General features: G+C 65.5%; 5 protein-coding genes across 9 annotated transcripts; 3 read left to right on the forward strand and 2 right to left on the reverse strand.

Annotated features, from left to right (window-relative positions):
- Positions 1-182: 182 nt before the first annotated feature.
- On the forward strand, positions 183-7809 carry MXD1 (MAX dimerization protein 1). Of its 5 annotated transcripts, none has more exons than XM_054650766.2 (6): positions 186-353; positions 442-538; positions 3116-3145; positions 4115-4229; positions 4667-4826; positions 4908-7809. In XM_054650766.2, exons 1-6 carry the CDS (start codon positions 281-283, stop codon positions 5090-5092), a joined length of 660 nt encoding a protein of 219 aa, XP_054506741.1. In that variant the 5' UTR covers positions 186-280; the 3' UTR covers positions 5093-7809. The 5 variants fall into 5 exon arrangements, with proteins under 5 accessions (XP_077047868.1, XP_054506739.2, XP_054506741.1 ...); XM_054650765.2 differs by having other exon boundaries at positions 189-353; positions 4905-7809; XM_077191753.1 differs by having other exon boundaries at positions 183-353; positions 4670-7809.
- An 826-nt stretch (positions 7810-8635) lies between these two features.
- SFTPB (surfactant protein B) lies at positions 8636-11706 on the forward strand. Its single transcript, XM_077191640.1, has 7 exons — positions 8636-8684; positions 8915-9141; positions 9600-9668; positions 9760-9846; positions 10458-10820; positions 11484-11588; positions 11671-11706. Exons 1-7 carry the CDS (start codon positions 8636-8638, stop codon positions 11704-11706), a joined length of 936 nt encoding a protein of 311 aa, XP_077047755.1.
- Positions 11707-11853: 147 nt separating this feature from the next.
- On the reverse strand, positions 11854-16310 carry USP39 (ubiquitin specific peptidase 39). The gene is made up of 12 exons (XM_054650750.2): positions 15932-16310; positions 15533-15602; positions 15351-15445; positions 15023-15159; positions 14704-14856; positions 14296-14521; positions 14023-14100; positions 13882-13949; positions 13077-13408; positions 12493-12628; positions 12328-12414; positions 11854-12228 (listed from the first exon to the last, which is right to left on the reverse strand). The coding sequence occupies exons 1-12, from the start codon at positions 16293-16295 to the stop codon at positions 12178-12180; spliced, it is 1797 nt and encodes a 598-aa protein (XP_054506725.2). The 5' UTR covers positions 16296-16310; the 3' UTR covers positions 11854-12177.
- Positions 16311-16318: 8 nt separating this feature from the next.
- Positions 16319-17907, forward strand: C30H2orf68 (chromosome 30 C2orf68 homolog). Its single transcript, XM_054650771.2, has 4 exons — positions 16319-16578; positions 16670-16785; positions 17015-17154; positions 17665-17907. The coding sequence occupies exons 1-4, from the start codon at positions 16334-16336 to the stop codon at positions 17785-17787; spliced, it is 624 nt and encodes a 207-aa protein (XP_054506746.2). The 5' UTR covers positions 16319-16333; the 3' UTR covers positions 17788-17907.
- A 555-nt stretch (positions 17908-18462) lies between these two features.
- On the reverse strand, positions 18463-20347 carry LOC129131770 (uncharacterized). Its single transcript, XM_054650775.2, has 3 exons — positions 20099-20347; positions 19429-19560; positions 18463-19007 (listed from the first exon to the last, which is right to left on the reverse strand). Exons 1-3 carry the CDS (start codon positions 20099-20101, stop codon positions 18783-18785), a joined length of 360 nt encoding a protein of 119 aa, XP_054506750.1. The 5' UTR covers positions 20102-20347; the 3' UTR covers positions 18463-18782.
- Between the last annotated feature and the right edge of the window lie 162 nt (positions 20348-20509).

Here is a 20509-nt window from a genome sequence, read left to right on the forward strand (position 1 = left end):
CCAATAGCAGGAGGGCGTGGCGCTCTCGTCCAATAGCAGCGAGCGGGGGGCGTGTCCTCAGGCGCGGCCACGCTCCCTCTCCGCCGCTCGTGGAGGCGCTGGGCGGGGCCTCCTCCTCATCCTCCAATCAGCGGTGGGGGAGGGCGGGGCCTGTCTCAACTTCCGCCAATGAGCGGCGGCGGGGGCGTGGCGCGCGGGGGGTCTGGCGGAGCGGCGCTCGGGGCGGGCAGAGGCCGCCGCTCCCCCCCCGCCGCCGGTCGCGGCCCGTCCCGGCCCCGCCATGGCCGCCCCCCCCCGCCTCGGCATCCAGATGCTGCTGGAGGCCGCCGAGTTCCTGGAGCGGCGGGAGCGAGGTACCCCCCGCGCCGCCCCCGCGGTGCCCCCGGCGGCGCCCCCGGCCGGGCCCCGCCGTGACCCGCGACCGCCGTTGTGTCTCCGCAGAAGCCGAGCACGGTTACGCCTCGCTGTGGCCCGGCGGGAAGGACGGCGAGGCCCCGCGGCGCCGCGCCAAGGCCCGGAGGAGCGGCGGCGGCGGCAGGTGACGGCGGCACCGGGCGGGGCGGGGGGACCGGCCCGGAGGGGCCCGGCCGTTGTGGGGCCCGGCCGGGGCAGCTCCGGCCCCGCGCGGCCCGGCCCGGGGAGCCCCCGCTGGCACCGGGCGGGGGAACAGGCCCGCGGGGCTCCGTGTCCGCTCAGGCCGCGGCTCCCGGGCCGGGCCGGGGTCACCGCCCCGCTCCCGCTGTCACCGGGGGTGCGACAGGCCCGGGGGACCCTCCTGTCATGGCGCTGTTCGGTCCCTGACGGGTCCCCTGTGCCCAAGTGTGCCCCGGGCCCGGGGAGTCCCGTCCCGGCTCGGGGAGGCCCCGCTGGCACCGGGGCCGGGCCGGTTTCCCGGTAACCCGGGCTCTGGCGGGGCCCCCCGCCGTCCCTGGGGGTGTCACAGTGCCGGGGGCACCTCCTGTCCCCGGGTGTGTGTGACAGCCCCTGCTCCATGGGGTGACCCGGCTCGGGCCGGTCCTGTTGTCGCTGGGCGTGTGACAGCCCTGGGTGGGGCTCTGCTGTCACCAAAGTCCACCTGTCAGCGGGTGTGACACCGTGGGTGGCACCTTCCTGTCCCTGGGTGACCGGCCCGGAGAGCTCCTGCTGTCACAGAGCCGGCCCGGGCTGGAGGGGGCCCCCTGTCACCTCCTGAATTACCCGAAACCCACCCAGAGCCTCCCCTTGTCCCTCTGTCCTCGTTCCCCGCTGGCTTTAAATTCTTTTCTCCAAGCTGCAGAACCCACACTGAATTCCAGGGGCAAACCCCACAGCCCGGAGCCTTCATCCCTCCCCTCCAATCCCCTGCCCACCGCCGGGACCCTCCACTGCCGCTGGCTCCGGGCGCCGTGGGGGCAGCAGCCCCATCGCGACGCGTCCCCAGGTGCCAGGGAGGAGCCGGCTGCTGGTGGCAGCACATCTGTCACCCTTTTCCTGCTCGGGAGCGCTCCCGTCTGCGCGGCGCCGCCGCCCCGACCTTTGGCAGGTGGCGATTCCCCGGTGCCCCGGGGCCGGGGCGGGGCTCGGGAGCCCCTCGGGGGCCGGAATCGCACGGGCTCCGGGGAACCCGGGGGTTTGTCCTGCCCGGATTCACTGCGGGCTCCTTCTGGGGATATTTGGTTCGCTTTGGGTCGGTCTGCTGGGGTTTTCAGGAATAAAACGACACATTCCGAAGGGAAAGCTGGTGATCAGCTGAGGTTCAGAGTGCTGGGGATCCAAAGCAGTGGCTCTGTGGGCATGAGGTGGCTCTGGAGATGATGTGGGAGCTCCACCTGCCCCGGGGTGAGGCTGCCATCCCCTCTGTCCCTGTTTGTTTCATCCAGAATTTAAATCCATGAATCCAAATCATTTTTTTCCCCCTCTAAATATTGGTGATGGTGAATGCAAGTCCTGAAGAGAAAAGAGCCATTCCAGGAAGGATCCAGGCAGAAAAGAGGAGGGATTTGTAATTAAGGGGTGTGGAGGTGATGGGAGCTTCACCCCTGTCTGTACCTGTGCTCAGGAAGTGTTTGGATAATTTAGAATTAAGGAAAAAACTCACAAAGCTGCAGCCCATGGCAGCCCCTTGGTAAAGGGCTGGGTGTGAAACATTTATCCAGGGAGAAATGGAAAGGAGACCCTGCCCAGGGGCTGAGCCCTTCCAGTGTGCCAGGAGAGTCCCCTGGAGTGGGAAATGTCCCTGCTGGGATGGAACAATTCTGGGCACGTGGGAGATGGGCTCCAAAAGCCACTGGAACAGGGTGATCCATCAGGAAAGGCTGGAAAAGGGAAGGAGACCTCGGAGAGCATCTCCCACTGCTGTGGTGCTGACATCCCTGCTTTCCCTTTGGTGACATCCCTGGTTTCCTTTTGGTGACATCCCTGGCTTTCCCTTCAGTGACATCCCTGTCTTTCTCTTTGGTGGCATCCCTGCCTTTCCCTTTGGTGACATTCCCTCAATTTTCCCTTCAGTGACATCCCTGCCTTTCTCTTTGGTGGCATCCCTGGTTTTTCCAGCACTCCCAGAGCCTCCAGGGTCATCCCAGTGGACATTCCCATCCAAGCAGCCTCTGGGTTATTCCCAGTTTATATTTTCAGGCACATAACAACATTTTCCCCCAAACTGGAGTGGAGCCTCTGGAGGTGTCAGGAAGTCAGGGCAGGGAAGCAGCTCCTGTGGCCTCCTCCTGGATTTCAGAGGGGGGAAAGCCAACCCTGGCTTGTTTTCCTCCTCTTCCCAGCTCTGTGGGATTTGGGAGCTTCAGGGGCATTTGTTATGGTTTTAATTTGTTTGGGGTCTCCTCCAGAGCTGCTCGGTGCTCTTGGACACAGGGAAGGCTTTTCCACTTTATGTTCCTGGGCTGAGGGGCAGGGATGAGCTGTTGATGCAAGCCCAGCTCTAAAGCTCAGGAGTCTCTGGTTTGAAATCCCATTTCCTGGTGTTCCTGACCCTGGCACTCCCCGTGCCTGGGTGTGGAGCTCTGGGAGCCCCCCGGGTGTGCAGCTTCTGCAGGGAGCCTTTGCTAATTCCCACACGTTAATCCCAAGTGCTAATCCCTAATCAGCCAGAGGAGTTAATAACTTCTTCCTTCTCTTCCAGGTCGACGCACAATGAGATGGAGAAGAACAGGTGAGTGCCAGGAGCTGGGCTGGGGGCAATTGCTGCTTTTCCAGGGGTGTTCCACCATCCTGAGATGGCTTGGGAGGGAAGGAAGGGGATAAAGGACGCCGAGGATTAAAGCATTCCCTGTCCTTGGTTGTTGGGAACCAGCTCCATCTCCACAGCCCTGCTTATTCAGGAAAATTATCTTTTCACAGGCTCATCTTTGAGCCAGCTGGAGTTTGGGATTTACCCCGAGTAAATCCCACTTTTTTTTGGCTGTGTTGCCATCCCGAGGCCCTTTGGGTGAGGAAATCCCTGTTCCCTCCCAGCATATCCCAAACAAGACCAGCAGGTCCTTGCAAAATCCCTTTGGAGCTGCCCGGGATCAGGTGGCTCAGGGATGGGTGTTACAACCCCTTACCAAGGACCTGACCTACATCTTGGGGTTGGGAATGGGCACAGGGAAACTGGGATCTGCTGCTTTTTTCAGCAGAAAAAGGGATTTCCTCCAGGAGCTGGAGCTTCCCTCTCGCACTAACCTGTTAAAGCAGAGAAAACCCAGATGTTACAGGAAGAGGGAGGATTCCTGGAGAACAGCCAGTGCTCCTGCAGGGATCTGGGGCTTTTGTATCCAAAACCACCCTGCTCCTACTAAAAATAGGGAAAGGAAGCACTCCCAAGGGATGTGCAGCTGGGTGTTAGCCTGGGCAGGAGCCACACAGCCCCCCTGAGATGGGGGAGAATGACCAAAAGTGGATATTCTCACCCAGAATCACGAGGTCATTGGCATTTTGTTGCCTGGGATCCCCCCAGCAGCCAGCAGGGTTTATCCAGGAGCTTTTCCCTTTGCCTGGCTGCATTCTCTCCCAGTTTCTGGGATCCATGGGTGCTGGGAATGCTCCCGGTGGGGTTTAGCCCCCAGCAGCCCCATTTCCCCCAGCAGTGGGGTGGGAATGGCCTTTGGGAAGCTGAGGCTGCCGTGTGCTCCCGTTGCAGGCGCGCCCAGCTGCGGCTGTGCCTGGAGAGGCTGAAGGGGCTGGTGCCCCTGGGGGCAGCGGCCGGGCGGCACACCACGCTCAGCCTGCTCACCAGGGCCAGGCTCCACATCCAGGTGAGCCTAAATGGCACCGGGCTGGGAGCTAGGAGCAGCATTGCAGGATGGGGCATGGGCTGGGATGGGGCTGGGGTAACGGGGAGAGGGCTGGGATAACGGGGGGAGCTCTGGGATGGGGCTGGGGTAACAGGGAGAGGGCTGGGATGGGGCTGGGGTAACGGGGAGAGGGCTGGGATAATGGGGAGAGCACCAGGATGGGGCTGGGGTAATGGGGAGAGCACCGGGATGGGGCTGGGATAACTGGGAGAGTTCTGAATTGGGCTGGGATGACTTGGGAGGGTTGGAATCCACATGGCTCCATCCACATCCCAAATGTCCTGAAGGTGGGAGCCCCTTGGGAACCGAGGTGGATTGGGCCAGGAATGCTGGATGGTTCCAGGGAATCCCGGGTGGTTCCAGGGAATCCCGGGCTCAGGGTGCCGTGTTCCCCGCAGAAGCTGGAGGACCAGGAGCGCCGTGCCCTGCACCAGATCGAGCAGCTGCAGCGGGAGCAGCGGCACCTGCAGCGGCAGCTGGAGAAGCTGGGCATGGAGCGGGTCAGGATCGACAGCATCGGCTCCAGCCTCTCCTCCGATCGCTCCGACTCGGACCAAGGTGAGAGCCCGCGCCGGGGCGCGGCCGCGGGGAGCCCTGGCCCTGCCGGAACCCCAACCCTCCCCGTGTCCCCGGCAGAAGAGATGGACGTGGACGTGGAGAGCACGGACGACCTCCCGGCCGACCTGGACTGGAGCAGCAGCAGCCCCAGCGACTCGGACGAGCGCGGCAGCCTGCAGAGCCTGGGCAGCGACGAGGGCTACTCCAGCTCCGGCGGCGCCCGCGCCAAGCTGGCCGGCGGCAGGAAGCTTCCCGTGGGCATTTAGGGAGCTCTTCCCTCGGGATCCCGCTAGCCAGCACAGCGACAGCGACAGCGACCCCGCCAGCATTCCCTGCACGGAAACCCCCGCCGGCCCGCCCGCTCCCGGCGCTCCGCCCGCTCCCGGGGCTCCGTTTTTTCCCGGGGCTCCGCCGGCCTCTCTGCCCGGCCCGCCCCGCCCCGCTCTGCCCACCCTGGAGCACCCGGGAATGTCCCGGCAATAGCAACGACCTCAGGAGCCTCCCCTGGGTGCTCCCCAGGCTGTCACTGCCCGGTGCTCCCCATCTCCTCCATCCTCAGGAAAAGCTGAGGGTTTTCGGGAGCAGGTTGAAGACAGAGCCGGTGCTTTGTGGAGCTCCCATCCGCGGGGCCGGGCTGGGAGCGTTTGGGATCAGCCTCAGTCGGGGCTGCCTCGCCCGACTCTAAACCTTCAGGGACCCCAAGCCAGCCCTGCCCGGCCCCGGAGCGTTCCTGGCTGGGGCAGGCTCAGAGCCGTGGGCTCCTGTGCCACTCCCGGAGCGTGGCACGGCCTTCCAGACCCCTGGAATTCCCTTCCCATCCTCTCGGGGACAGCTTCTTCTACCTCGGAGGGAGCCCGGGGCCTCTCTCCACCCCTTCAGCACAAAGATGATGCCTCTGCTCAGCAATAACCCGCGGGATTCTCCCTCTGCCTCCGCCGGGATCGGCCCGGGCTCCTGGAGGGGCAGCCCGGGGTTCCCAGCCCTGCTGCGGATTCGTTCCCCAGCGCACCGGAGGGAGCGTTCCCAGCCCTTCCTGCTCGTGGAGACGCGGAGAGCTCTGCCTCCAGCGCCTTCCCTCTCCCCTCGGGCTGGTCCCGGCGCTTTTCCAGCCCCTGGAGCCGCCCAGGCCGGGCTGAGGGGTCCGGGAGCCTCACGGGGCTGGGGTGAAGCCCCGACCCTCTGCCGGTGCCGCTCAGGAGCTGCAGGTGCTGGGAGGCAGCGAGGGCTCCCTGCAGTGCGAGGGGGCGCACGGGCAGCCGGAGACTCCAGTGCTTCTTCCTTTCCTGTGTCCTTCCCCTTCCCTTCCTTTTTTCTTTCCCCTATTTTTCCTTTTCCTCTTTATCCCTTTCCTCTTTTCCTTTTCTTGTTTCCCTTTTCTCCTTCTCTTTCTTTTCCTTCCCTTCTTTTCTCCTTTTCTCTTCCCCTTTGCCCCTTTCTCATTTTCCTTTCCTTTCCTTTCCTTTCCTTTCCTTTCCTTTCCTTTCCTTTCCTTTCCTTTTTCCTTTTTCCTTTTTCCTTTTTCCTTTTTCCTTTTTCCTTTTTCCTTTTTCCTTTTTCCTTTTTCCTTCTTCCTTTTTCCTTCTTCCTTTTTCCTTCTTCCTTTTTCCTTCTTCCTTTTTCCTCTCCTTTCTTTTTCCTTTCTATACCCCAGTCCCATTCCTGGCTCACATGGGGTAGTGGGAACCCACAGACCCCACAAGTTGCCCAAATTCTCCAGGTTCTGGCTCTTTTTTTCCATGTGCTGGCTCATAAGAGAAAAAAAAAAAAAAAAAGAAAACAAAAAAAGAAAACCAAACCACAAGGAATTTTCCTTCAAAGCTGCTGGAATTTTCCACCCTCTGGCATTGTCACAGACCCTGGGCACCTGAGCTCAACCCCCTGCACCGCCAAAAAGAGGGAAAAAAAGGCCAAAAGGTGGAAAACACAGAGAAAAAGGGGAATACCAGCTGCTGGGGCCCTGGCTCGGGTGGCTTTGCCTTCACCTGGGGAATCCCAGCACTGGGAAGGCCCTTCCAGAGGTACCAAACGCCGATTTTTGGTTGGTTTTGGACATTCTGAAGGTTTGGCCTCAGCACAGATGAGGGGCTTTGGCAGGTTCGTGCCTTTCTGAGTTCCCAATGCCTTTTTTTCCCCCTTTTTTCCCCTCCTGCCCCAGGCTGCCCCTTCCCAGCCCTTTGCACTGTGGGGCTGTGCTCCAGGACCCCCAGAACTCTGCACTAACCCGGAATCTCCCCGGGTCCCCAGTGGTGGTGCCAGCCTTCTCCTGGAATTCACTGATCCACCAGCATTCCTATCAAATAAGCTGCAGGAAGGACTTTTTTATAGGTTGTGACAAAAATAAAAAATCCGGGGAGTGGGGGGAGTTGGATTGGGGCACGGACGGGTGGGAACCAAACCCACCCCCCATTTTTGGGGCTGGTTTTCCTTTCTTTTTCCTTTTGGAATGCAGATCCCAAACCACCAGCTCCCAGGAAGCACCAAAATTTCCTTTTCTTTTCATCCTTGATTTTTCCAGCGGAGCCACCCCCGTCTCCACTCAAGCTTTCCTTTGTTATTCTTTGGGACGCCTCTGATTTGTGCTTTTCCCCCCTCTTCTTTTCTGTTCTTTCTGCTCCCCAAGCAGTGGCTCCAGCCCGGCTGGGAGTGGCTCAGCTCCCATTTCCAGCCGTTCCTGCTGTAAATATGAAAATATGAGTATCCCACTGCAGGGCTGAACCCCCGTGGCAAGCCAATAGAATGGTGCTTTTTTCTCTTTTCTTTTTTTTTCTCTTTTTTTTTTCCTTTTTTTTTTTCCTTTTTTTTTTTCCTTTTTTTTTTTTTTTTTAGGAATTCCGTGTTTTAGGAGATCTTTGCTGTGTCCATGGATATTTCTGTCTTGTTTGATTGTTAGGAAATAAATTATTTGGTTACGAAAGAGCCGGGATTGCTGCGGGAGGGGAGGGGACGCCGAGGGTGGCACAAGGACGGGGGTGGCACCGTGGGGGGACAAGGACAGGGTGGGAGGGTGGCACTGGGGGGGGCACACAGGGGGACACAGGGGGACACGGGGGCACCTGGGAGCCATCGCAGAGCCTCACCTGGGCCAGGTGCCCCGCCCGTGGGGCCGCACCTGCCCTGAGGGCTCTCGAGGGACGAGTGGGGTCAGGGGGGACCGGGGCGGGCCCTGCCGGGAAGGGACTGGGAGGGGACAGGGACACAGGGAGGGGCAGGACGGGGGGGGATTGGGGACAGGAGGGACACCAGGGACACGGGGGACAGGGGGGTCACGGAGGAAATAAAGGACACGAGGGACATGGGGGACACAGGAACAAGGGAGGACATGAGGGTTTGGAGCCGTGGGACATTTTGGGGGGACACGAAGGGGAGCAGAGGGGGCCAGGGGGGTTGGAGTGTGACAGGAGGGACACGGGGGGAATATTGGGCTGTGGGACCGTGGTGGCACAAAGGGGACACGGCAGAGGGGAGGGGGATGAGATGCGGCGGGGGGACAGGGGGGGCTGAGGGGGTGCGGGAGTTTGGGGACAGGGGGACCCCAATGGGAACTCAGGGACAGCGCCGGGGACTCAGTGGGGACACGGGGACATTACAGGGGGGCCCTGCCGGGGTCACGGGGCCCTTGAGTGGGGACCCGGGCGTGGGGCCAGCGCAGAGCGGCAGGGCGGGGGTGGCGGCCCCGCGGTGTCCCCGTGGCTGTGACACACCTGTCCCCGTGAGCTGGCACGGTCCCAGCGGCCACATCCCGCCCGCTTTAAGAGCCCGCGGGCTCGGTCCCGGCAGCGCTGTCCCCGTGCTCAGCCCTGTCCCCTGCCATGGCCCTGGCACTGCCGCTGCTCCTCGCCCTGCTCGGGACCAGCCCAGGTAGGGTCCGTGCCCCCCACACCGGGGGCACCCCCAGAGCTGCGTGTCCCCCTCAAGGACCCTGTGCTGAAGTGACGGGGGCACAGACCCTGGCAAGGGGGGCAGGGGGCCCTTGGGTGCGGGTCTGGACCCCTCTTGGGGTGTGGATGGGGCATGGGGGTGTCACTGGGGGGGTCCCTTCCACCCATGGGTACTGCATGGGGAGGGTTCATTGAGGGGTCCCCCCGGAGGGCTGGTGTTGGGCTGGGGTGGCTTTGGGGGTGTCCTGGGGGGGTCCTGGGCTGCCAGGCCCCCCCTGACCGTGGCCGCAGGTTTGGGGGCGCCGGGGGGGGGCTGTGGGGTGCCCCCCTCTGCCCGGTGCCAGGACTGGGTGACGGCGCTGCGCTGCGGGGCCCTGGGGCGCTGCCCCCTCCTCGGCCAGGGGCCCCCTGAGGTGCTGAGAGACGCCCCCAGTGAGGTGAGACCCCCCCGTGTCCCCAGCACCCCTCTGATGTCCCCCCACCCTTCCCTGTGTCCCTGTGCCCCCTCCCTGTATGTCCCCAGACCTCCAGAGGGGTCCCAGTCCTCCCACCATGGTCCCACACCAACGAGTCCCCAGCCATCCCCTCAGTCCCCATGTCCCCATTCCTCATGTCCCCATGTCCCCATTCCCCCATGTCCCCATTCCTCATGTCCCCATGTCCCCATTCCCCCATGTCCCCATTCCCCCACGTCTCCACGTCCCCATGTCCCCATTCCTCATGTCCCCATGTCCCTCTGTCCCCGTGTCCCACCTCCCAACATCCCTGTGCCACCACATCCCCACGTCCTCATGCTCCCCATGTCCCTGTCCTCCTCTGTGGCCATTTCCCAATGTCCCAGACCCCTGTGTCCCCATGTCCCCGTGTCCCCATGTCCCCCTGTCCTCTCCTGCAGGACGCCTGTGCCCTGTGCCAGCAGCTCTTGGAATCACTCCGCAAAATCTCCAACCAATCGGCCGTGGAGGTGCCACAGGGGAGGGGGACAGGTGCCCCTGGGCACAGCGTGGCCGCCCCGGGGGGCTGGGGACAGCCGGGTCACTCTGTGTGCCCCGCAGGACCCCCTGAAGGTCTGTACCGAGCTGAAGCTCTGTGCCGAGCCCGGGGCTGTGCCCGTCCTTGAGGGGCCTGGCAGCCACCTGCAGGTACGGGGACACGGGGACAGCGGGGCGGGGTGGCAGCAGGGCACGGCCACACAGAGTGCCCAGCACTGGCTGCAGTGTCCCCTGTCCCCTGCAGTGTCCCCTTTCCCCGGCAGTGTCCCCTGTCCCTGTACAGTGTCCCCTGTCCCTCTGCAGTGTCCCCTTTCCACGGCAGTGTCCCCTGTCCCTGTACAGTGTCCCCTGTCCCTCTGCAGTGTCCCCTCTCCTCTGCAGGTCCCCTGTCCCTGTACAATGTCCCCTGTCCCCTGCAGTGTCCCCCGCAGTATCCCCTGTCCCTGTGCAGTGTCCCCTGTCCCTGTACAATGTCCCCTGTCCCTCTGCAGTGTGCCCTCTCCCCCACAGTATCCCCTGTCCCTGTACAGTGTCCCCTGTCCCCGGCACTGTCCCCTGTCCCCGGCAGTGTCCCCTGTCCCCTTCAGTGTCCCCTGTCCCTGTACAATGTCCCCTGTCCCCTGCAGTGTCCCCTGTCCCTGTACAGTATCCCCTGTCCCTGTACAGTGTCCCCTGTCCCTCTGCAGTGTGCCCTCTCCCCCACAGTATCCCCTGTCCCCGGCACTGTCCCCTGTCCCTGTACAGTGTCCCCTGTTCCGCAGGGCTCGGGGCTGTCCCCGCTGTCGCTGCCGCTGCCGCGGTGCTGGCTGTGCCGCTCGCTGGTGGCGCGGGCCGAGGCGGCGGTGCCGGTGCGCTCGGTGGCGGCGGCGGTGGCCGGGCTGTGCCGGGCGCTGCCGCTGCCCCTGGCCGGGGCCTGCCAGTGCCTGGCCGAGCGCTACGCGGAGCTGGCCCTCGAGGGGCTGCTGGGCCGCCTGGGGCCGCGCCTGCTCTGCCGCCTCTTCCTGGCCTGCAGCGGCAGCGGCGACAGCGGCGACAGCGGCGACAGCCAGCACGAGGGGACGCTGCCACCGCCCTGGGCGCTGGAGGCCATCGTGGTGCGGCTGGCAGACTGTGTCAGGGAGGAGGTGAGGGGGGACACGGGGCGGGACGGTCCCCAGGAGGAGGTGACAGGGCACCCCAGGGTGGCACCGCACTGAGGGGACACGGCCGGGAGTGCCACAGCCCTCGGGACACACCCCCGAGTGCCGCGGTCCCCGGGAGCCATGCCAGGGACACAAATGCTAGGGCAGCCCCAAAGCTGAGTGCCACAGCCCTTGAGGACACATCCTGGGCTGTCACTGTCCCTGGGGACACATCCTGGGCTGTCACAGCCCTTGGGGACACATCCTGAGTGTCACAGTCCTTGGGGACATATCCTGGGCTGTCACAGCCCTTGGGGACACATCCTGAGTGTCACAGCCCTTGGGGACACATCCTGGGCTGTCACAGCCCTTGGGGACACATCCTGAGTGCAACTGTCCTTGGGCACACATCCTGGGCTGCCACAGCCCTTGGGGACACATCCTGAGTGTCACAGCCCTTGGGGACACATCCTGGGCTGTCACAGCCCTTGGGGACACATCCTGGACCGTCCCAGCCCTTCACCCCTGGGGACACACTGAGGTCCCCAGGCAGTGCCACCGTCCCTCCAGGGGACAGTGCCAGAGTGCACAAGGCACAGCCTGGGGAGGGCTCCTGGGGGTGTCCCCACCCTTGGGGGAGCCCCTCATGGCTGTGTCCCCCTCCAGGACCCCAAGGGTGCCACTGTCCCCGCGCTGTCCCTGTCCCTGGGCCCCTGTGCCCTGGGCCCCATGTTCTGGTGCTCGGGCCCGGAGGCGGCGCGGCGCTGCCAGGTGAGTGGGGACACGGGGGGGACACTGGGGACACGGGGGCTGGCACCCCCTGCACCCCGAGTGACCCCCGGGCCCCCCGCAGGCCCTGCAGCACTGCAAGGACCATGTCTGGCTCTAGGGGGGCACCAGGAACCCCCCGCTTTCCCCAATAAAGCTTGGATGCAGCTCTGCCTCAGTGTCTGGGGGCTGGTGAGGGCTGGGGGGTGTCACAGGAAGCAGCAGAAGCCACAAACCCCCCAAACCCAAAGAAGAGAAGAGGTGAAAATGAGTTACAAAAATAGTGGGAGGCATTTACTGGGATGCACACAGCTCCAGGGGGGACTGGGGGTGTGCCCAGGTGGGTGTTGGGTGTCCCTGCGAGTCTGGGTGTCCATGGGGGAGCTTGGGGTGCTCCTAAACGGGTCTCAGGGTACCCCTAGGGGGCTGGGGATACCCCCGAGGGGGAGCTGGGGGTGTCCCCAAGGGGTTCTGGGTGTCCCCAGGGGGGTTCTGGGTGTCCCCAGGGGGGTTTTGGGTGTCCCCAAGGGGTTCTGGGTGTCCCCAGGGGGTTCTGGGTGTCCCCAAGGGGTTCTGGGTGTCCCCAAGGCTCTCAGGCTCCTTGTTGTTGATTCGTCTCGTCCTCCTCGCGTCGCTTCCAGATCTGCAGGAGAGCAGAAGGGGGTTGGTGGGGCCCAGGAGATGTCTGGGGATGTCAGGGGACACTGGGGGGTGTCACAGGACATTGAGGGGTCCCCCTCACCTGGATGTAGGCCTCGGACAGGGTGATCATCTGGGGCAGGATGTCGGTCACCTGCAGGTCCTGCAGCTCGTACCACTTCCCTGTGCCCTGCCAGGACCCGGGAGGGGCCGGGGTGACTCGGGGGGTCCCCGTGGCCCCCCAGCCCCCCGGGGAGGGGACACTCACGTGGTGCAGGACGTGGATGCGGTAGGAGCCCTCCGAGGGCTTCCCGTCGTGCACGATGTTGGCGATGAGGTCGTAGGTGGTGTGGGCGTGCGCGGCCTGCACCTCCTCGGACAGGTACTCCCGCAGGTCCACGTTCCTGGGCACCCACAGCGCCCTCAGACACCCACAGGGGCCTCCCGTCCCTCCTGGACTGCTGCAGTCCCCCAGATGCCCAGCACACCCCTCAGATATCTACATCCTCCTCCTCCTCCTCCCAGATGTTACAACACCCTGACACCTCCAGTGCCCAGAAACGCCCCCCAGGCGCCTTCAAACCCCTTCTGATGCCTAAAAACCCCTCAAAGCCCACCTGGATGCCTACAAAGGCCCCCCAGACACCCACATACCACCCTAGACACCTTCAAATCCCTGCACACTTCGACTCCCCTGGCTCGGGTGCTTCCAAAGCCCCTCTAGATGTTGCCAGCACTTCACAGGCATTTAAAACCCCCTAGAGCTGCCTTCAACCCCCCCAGATCCCCCAATCTCCTCTTGGACACTTTTAACCCTCCCCACAAGCCCCCAGCCCCCTGCCCAGGGCTCACGTGATGGGGAAGTTGACGATGGTGGGGTTCTTCTCCACAAAGAAGTTGTTCTTGGTGAAGCGCTTGATGCAGAAGATGAGGTAGGGCGGCAGGCGCGTCAGCTGGAAGCGCTTCAGGAAGTTCTCCTTGTAGGTCTTGTACTCCTTCTCGGTGCTGCCGTTGAACTTGGCCAGGATGCTGAACAGGGGCACCTGGGGGATGATCAGCTGCTCCTTCTCGTCCTTGTAGAGCGGCGCCGTGGGCAGGTCCAGGGTCAGGTACAGGAACGTGGACTCCACCATGCGCTCCTGGTACTCGCTGTTCTGCAGGAGCTGCGCCTTCTCCTCGGCGGGCTGGGGCACCCCGTGGGGCACAGGGCAGCCCCGAGGGGCACATCAGCCCCCCTGGACCCCACATCCCCACTGGACACATCAGCCCTGCTGGATCCATCACACCCCAACCAGACCCAACACCCCCCATTGGACCCAACACCCCCCATTGGATCCATCACCCCACCGGACTTTCCCACCACTCATTTGTTCTTTCCACCCCCACGGGACCCTAAAACCCCTTGGTTGTACCCAAGACCCCCCACCATACCCCAATACCCACCCCAGCCCACATTTAACTCCATCACACTCCTCATTTGAGCCCATGTTAGAACCCCACCACTCCCAAACTGCTCCCCACCAGACCCCACCTGAGCCTGACACCCCTTTTTCTGACCCTGCCATTCCCATTGCACCCCAACTCTCCCCTGCAGACCCCGTTGGACACTGGCACCCCCCACTGCACCCCAGGACCCCCCATTCCCCCCCAGTCCCACCAGGTCAGGGTGTGGCAGCTTCTTGGTGAAGATGCGCATGGAGCCCTGGAACACGTCGGTGACGATGGCTGGGGGGACAGGGGGGGCTCAGTGGGGGCACAGCAGCCCCCGAGGGCCCCCCCAGAACCTCCCCCCACTCACTCTTCTTCTTCCTCTTGGTGCCGCCCAGCGCCGCGTGCAGCGCGTTCAGGAACCAGGACAGGAACTCCACCCCATCCCCTGCAACAGCACAGCTGCAGCTGAGCCTGGATCCTGCTGGATCTGAACTGTGAACTGAGCCCCCAGACCCAGCCCTGCACCCCAGACCCAGCCCTGCACCCCCAACCCAGAGCCCCCAGACCCAGAACCTCCCAGGCCCAGCTCTTTCCCTCAAAGCCAGCTTTGCCCCCCAGCCCTGCACCCCCAAGAGCCCACCCTGCTTGGTGATCTGGAAGTTCTTCTTGCTGCAGAGCACCACGGCCTGCAGCATCTCGTGGGGGGACACGTGTGCCTTGAAGTTCCGGGGGTTCCAGAGCTTCCTCATGAGCTCCCCGAAGCGCTGCACCAGCAGGAACATGATGTCCCCGGGCGGGCGCTGGATGCGCCGGTAGTTCTCCTCCTCCAGGAAGTAATTCCTCAGGGGAGGCACGTTGGACAGGGCCTGGGGGCAGAGCAGGGGGGGTTCAGCCCCGGGACCCCCATGGGAGGGGATCTGGGGGGCGTTTGGGGCAGACCCTGCACTGCTGTGAGTGGGGAATCCCAGAAAAGTCTGAACTGGAAAGGATCCAGAGGTGGGGATGATCCCTGCAGCCCCACAGAGGGGTTTGGGGACCCTGGTGTCACCTGGAGCACAGCGTTGGCGTAGTCGTTGGCCTTGATGTTGTTGAGCCCCACGATGCCAGGCAGGTACGTGGTGCCATCGTAGGCCCGGGACAGCTTGGCCTGCTTGTCCAGGTGGGCGATGTGCTGGGCTGTGAAGGTGGGCTTCAGCACGTACTGCGGGGGGACAGAGCCCTCAGAGATGGGGGACCCCAGCCTGAGCCCCTCAGAGCTGGGGCAGATCCCAGCCTGAGCCCCTCAGAGATGGAGCAGATCCCAGCCTGAGCCCCTCAGAGCTGGGGCAGATCCCCCCCAAACCCCCCGTGATCCCCCGTGCCCGCACCGTGATGTCCTCGAGGGAGGAGTCGATGATCTCGTAGTTGTCGGGCAGGCAGTAGAACTTGAGCGTGTGCAGGTTGAGGAACACGTGGTGGCTCAGCTGCACACTGTGGATGTAGGCGTGTGACTTCAGCCCGCGGCCTGCGGGGACACGGGCACCACAATGGCACCGGGGACGGCACCGGGCACCGGGAATGGCACCGGGCACTGTGCCAGAGGCAGGGGCACAGAAAGGGTCCCCGAGCTGCCCCAGCACCCACCCTGCCCCTGACTGGCCCCCATCACCCCTGGCTGTCCCCTGGCTGTCCCCATGCCCCAGAGGGGACTCTCACCCTGGAAGTACTTCCCGCAGACGAGGCAGGCGTAGACGTTGATGTGGGACAGGGAGATGGAGCAGAGCTTCTCAAAGTCGAAGTCCAGGACACTCCTGAGGGGACAGTGGTGTCAGGGGGCTGGGGGACAGCAGGGGGGACCCCCGGGGCCAGGGGCACCCCAAAGCACCCCCAACACCCACTTGTTGATGGTGTCCAGGTAGGGGCAGTGCCGGCTGCGCTGGTCCTCGGGGTCGAAGCGCCCATAGCGCACTGGGGAGGGTGGGAGGGTGTGAAAAGGGGGGCACAGGACCCCAAAAACACGAGGATGATCCCCTCCAGCCCCTCTCTGTGACACCTCCCTGGGGCTCAGCCCCAGCTCCCCCCAGTGCCCTCAAACCCTGCCCAGAGCTGAGCTCTGGTCAACAGGACCAGGGACCCCCCGGTCCCAGAAGCCCCCCAGACACCCCAGTGTCCCCTCCAGACACCCCCAATGTTCTCTCACACCCCCAGGCCCCCCTCACACCCCCCAGACCCCCCCCCCCCCCACAGCCCCGTGTTCCCTCAGCCCTCCGGTCCCATTCGTTCCTCCCGGTCCTCACCGGCGGGCTCGGGCTCAGGGTCGGAGTCTCCATCGGGCTCCCGCTCCCTCTTCACCCGCACGGGCGCGGCGGGCCCGGCAGTACCGGAGCCGCCCCAGACGCTGCTCCCGGTGCCGGTGCCCGGTTCCCGCTTGACGCGCGCGAGATCCACTGGCAGCGCCTCCGCCGCCTCCCGCCGCGCGCGCTCCCTCTCCGCGTCCCGCCGGCCCCGCGGGCGCTCTCCGTCGGCATCGCGGCGGCTGCGGGAGGAGGCGCGGGCGGAGGCGCTGGCGGCCGAGGCCCCGCGGGACTCTCGGGACTCCCGGGACTCCCGGTCCCGCCGCCCGCGGCTCGACATGGCGGCGGCGCTGTGCACTGTGCGCATGCGCGGCGCGGGGTAAAACCGTCTGAAGTGCGCCGAGCATGCGCAGCCGTCGCTCCGGGAAGAGGCGCTATCGCGCCTGCGCGCTGCGGCGCCCCCTGGCGGCTGCGGCCGGGCCCGCGGGGCTCTTAAAGGCGCCGCGCCCCGGTACCGACCCCGCCGCCGGTACCGGGATGGAGGCCGCGCCGGCCACAGCGGCGGCCCCGGGCTGGCGCTGCCGGCCGGGGGGACGGCTGGACATGAGCCACGGCTTCGTGCGGCACATCCGCCGCAACCAGCTCGCCAGGTACCGGCACCGGCCCGGCCCTCCCGGGACCCTCATCCCCTGTGCTCCCGGTCCCCCTCACCCGCTAACCCCGCTGTCCCGCCGGTAACAGGGACGCGTACGACCGCGCGGTGCGGCAGGCGCGGGGCCGAGCGCGGACGAGGCTGACACCGGGCCCGGCGCGGCCCCGGCGGCCCGACCAGCAGGTGTACCGGCCGCACCGGGGCGGTGAGCGGGGATACCGGGGGGAACGGGGGAATCCGGGGGAACCGGGGGGACCAACAGGTGTACCGGCCGCACCAGGGCGGTGAGCGGGGAACACCGGGGGGACCGGGGGGAACCGGGGGTGGGGATGGGGACACCCGGGGATTGGGGACCCTCGGGATTGGGGATGGGGACACCGGGGAATTGGGGGCGCCGCCCCGGTGCCCCCGCTGAGGCGGTGCCGGTGCCGCAGGCGGGCCCGGGGGCGATGCCAGCGCGGGGCCCCCCCCCGAGGGCAGCGGGGCCCCCCCGGAACCGGCGCGGGGGCCGCGGCTCTTCTGCCTCGAGTACGAGGGGGACGACGGGCGGGTGACGGCCGTGATCGTGCACCAGGTGCGGCACCGGGAACGGGCAACGGGCAACGGGATGTGGGTGCCCGGGATGGGGGTGCCCGGGATGGGGGTGCCGGGGATGGGGGTGCCCGGGATGGGGGTGCCTATGGGGCTGGGGGCCGCAGGTCTCAGCTGCCGTGGGTGCTGCTGGGGGGGGGGGGTCCCATGGGACAGGGGACATCGTGGGGGTGGGGGGTCCGGGGGGGGGGGGGGTCCATGGGGCACTGAGGGGGGGGGTCTCCGGGGACAGTGGGAGTGGCCAGGGGAGTGGGGGTGTCCTGGGGGGTCCCTAGGGACGGTGGGGGTGCCCTAGGTGGGGGTCCATGGGACAGTGGGGGTGCCATAGGGGTCCATGGGACAGTGGGGATGCCCTAGACGGGGGTCCATGGGGCAGTGGGGGTGCCACGGAGGTTCCCCGGGGGCAATGGGGTCACCCCATGGGCTCCCCCGGGTGTGGGGCCACGGCAGGCTCCTTTACCTGGTGGCACGGGTGACACGGCGCCACTCGCAGGGGGACAGCGCCGAGGAGGTGACCCGGCGGGTGTGTGCCCACAGCCCCCTGGAGCCCCCCCTGCGCAGGGCCCTGTGCCAGCGCGTGCAGGACGAGCTCAGCAAGCGCCGGGGCACGGGGTGACGCTGCTGGCACAGCCCGGCACTGCCACCCCCGGGCACTGCCACCCCCCGGGACCCTGCTGTCCCCCCCCGGGACCCTGCTGTCCCCCCCCGGTGTCAATAAAGGTGCTGCGAGGCTCCATGTCCTTCACTGCTTGGGGAAACTGAGGCACGGGGTGTGGGGAGGGAGGAGTGACACCTGAGGGTCCCCAGGTGTCACAGTGCCACCTGTCCCCTTCAGCAGCCCAGGTGGGGTGGCCCCTGCAGTGACACTGGCTGCCAGGTCCCTCCCAGGTGCCACCATGTCCCCTCCCTGGAGTGCCCAGAGTCCCCTCCTCAGGTGCCATTGTGTCCCCAGGGTCCTCTCTGCGTCCCCTCCTGTCCCAGCCCAGGTTGGTGGCACCTGGGGCCAAGGCCAGGTGTGCCCAGGGTGTGCCCAGGGTGGGTTCTAGGGTTCATTTGTTATTTCAGGGCCTTTTGTTGTTGTGGGGTCACCCTGGAGCTCACCCCACTGCTCTGTTTTTGTGGGCTCTCCCCAAAGAGCTCTTGGTGTTTATTTGTTGTAGGGTCTCCTCAAAACAGATCCTGGTGTTCATTTATTGCAGGGTTTCCTCAAGGTTCCGTTCTCCTGGTTTGTTATTGTGGGGTATCTCTGTATCGGATTCTGGATTCTTAACTTCTGTAGGGTCATCCCAAAGCAGATCCTGGTGTTCATTTATTGCAGGGTCTCCCTGAAGTCCATCCTCCTGGTTTGGGATCTCAGGTCTCCCCAGAGAGCTCCTGTGCTTGCTGTGGTGTTTCCCTCGAGTGGAGCTGGCAGGGTTTTTGTTGTAGGGTCTCTTCAGAGCAGATTCTGCAGTTTCATTGGTAGTGGGGTCCCCTCGAGGACGTGCCCCTGGTTTGTTAGTGTCATTGCAGGGTGACAATATTGCCCATTGCCACTGCAGGTGTCCCCACAAGCCCTGGCGTTTATTTGCCATTTATTTATTGTCCATTGTGGTCCCTCGGGCTCTGTTCTCACAGGGTCCCTGCAGTGCTGGGGGGGTGCTCGGTGCCCCCCTGCGGGGTGGGGACAGTGCTGGTGACACTCCCGGGGGACGACCGTGCCAGGGCCAGCGCCAGGGCCAGCCCCAGGATGAAGAGGAGGAGGAGGCCGAGGCCGAGGGCCACCAGGTGCCACCGCCGGTGTCTCCTGCGCTGGCGCCGCGTCACCGTGCGCGTGGTGCGGGTGAAGGCCTCGCTCTGGGGGGACACAGGGGACAGGAACAGTGCCACGGGCTGCTCAGGGGCTGGGGGGACATGTGGGGACAGACAGACAGACACCCCCAGCCCTTCTGTGGCCCCAGAGCCGCTCCTCCCCAGGCTGGGTGTCTCCAGAGTGTCCCCAAGCACTTGGTGTCCCCCAGCTCTGTGTATCCCCACAGTGTCCCCAAGCTCTGAGTGTCCCTACAGTGTCCCCAAGCCCCTGGGTATCCCCACAGTGTCCCACCCCTTTGTGTTCCCACAGTGTCCCCTGTGCTCCCACAGTGTCCCCAGCCCCTGTGTGTCCCCAGAGTGTCCCCAAGCCCTGGGTGTCCCCCAACCCTGGGTGTCCCCACAGTGTCCCACCCCTTTGTGTCCCCAGAGTGTCCCCAAGCCCTGGGTGTCCCCCCCCGTGTCCCACCGCCTGTCGCAGGTCCTGGGCCCGGCTCTGCAGCTGCTCCAGGTGTCCCTCCCGCTCCAGTGCCTTGGCCACGTTCTGTCGCATCAGCTCCGCCACCTCCTCGGCCTCGCGCTGGCACCGCTCCAGCGCCGCCTGGGGACACGGGGACACCGTGGGGACACCGTGGGGACACGGGGGGGACACGGGGGGAGCACCGGGGACGTGGGCGCTGCGGCCAAGGGGACACGGAGGGGACACGGGGACTGGGGGAACGTGGGGACACCAACCCACGGGGACGGGCCCGGGGGGGACATGGGGACAAAGCCTGACCGTGGGGACACCGCAGGGACGATGGCACCGCGAGGGGGACACCCACGGACCTCGGGGACGGGAAACCGTGGGGACGGGGCCACCGGAGGATGGGGACCGGGGGGGACACGGGCACTGCGGGGACACCAGGGCTGCGGGGGACACGGGGACACGGAAAGTCCCGCGCGGGCCCCCGCCCACCGTCCCGGGGACCGCGTCCCTCCCTTCGGCAGGGGGAGCCCGGGGGCGGACCGGGACCGGGACCGGGACAGGCACCGATACCGGCACCGGCACCGGGGGATCCCGAGCCCGGCGGCTCCCGCGGCCCCGAGCCCGCTCTGCCCCGAGCAAAGCGAAAGCGAAAGCGGCGGCCGGGACTCACCATGGTCCCGGTACCGCGGGCCGGGCTCGGTGCCGGTGCCGGTACCGGTGCGCCCGTTCCTGTACCCGTCCGGCCTCGGGCCACAGCGGCCGCCCCCGCCGGGAGGGACCGGGACCGCCCCCCCGCCACCCTCGAGTGGCCGCAGTGCCGGACATGCCGGCCACAACCCGGGACACAACCCGGGACACAACCCGGGACACAACCCGGGACACGCCGGCCACAACCCGGGACACGCCGGCCACAACCCGGGACACCCCGGCCGCAACCCGGACAGGGCTCCCCGGGAGCCCACACTGCCCCCCTACCCATGTCTCCCTGTCCCCCTGTCCCTGCAGCCCCCCTGTCCCTTCAGTCCCACTGTGCCCATGTCCCCCTGTCCCCCTGTCCCACTGTGCCCCGGTCCCCGCAGAT

This window comes from Agelaius phoeniceus, chromosome 30 (assembly GCF_051311805.1).
Source record: "Agelaius phoeniceus isolate bAgePho1 chromosome 30, bAgePho1.hap1, whole genome shotgun sequence".
Taxonomy (NCBI): Eukaryota; Metazoa; Chordata; class Aves; order Passeriformes; family Icteridae; genus Agelaius; species Agelaius phoeniceus.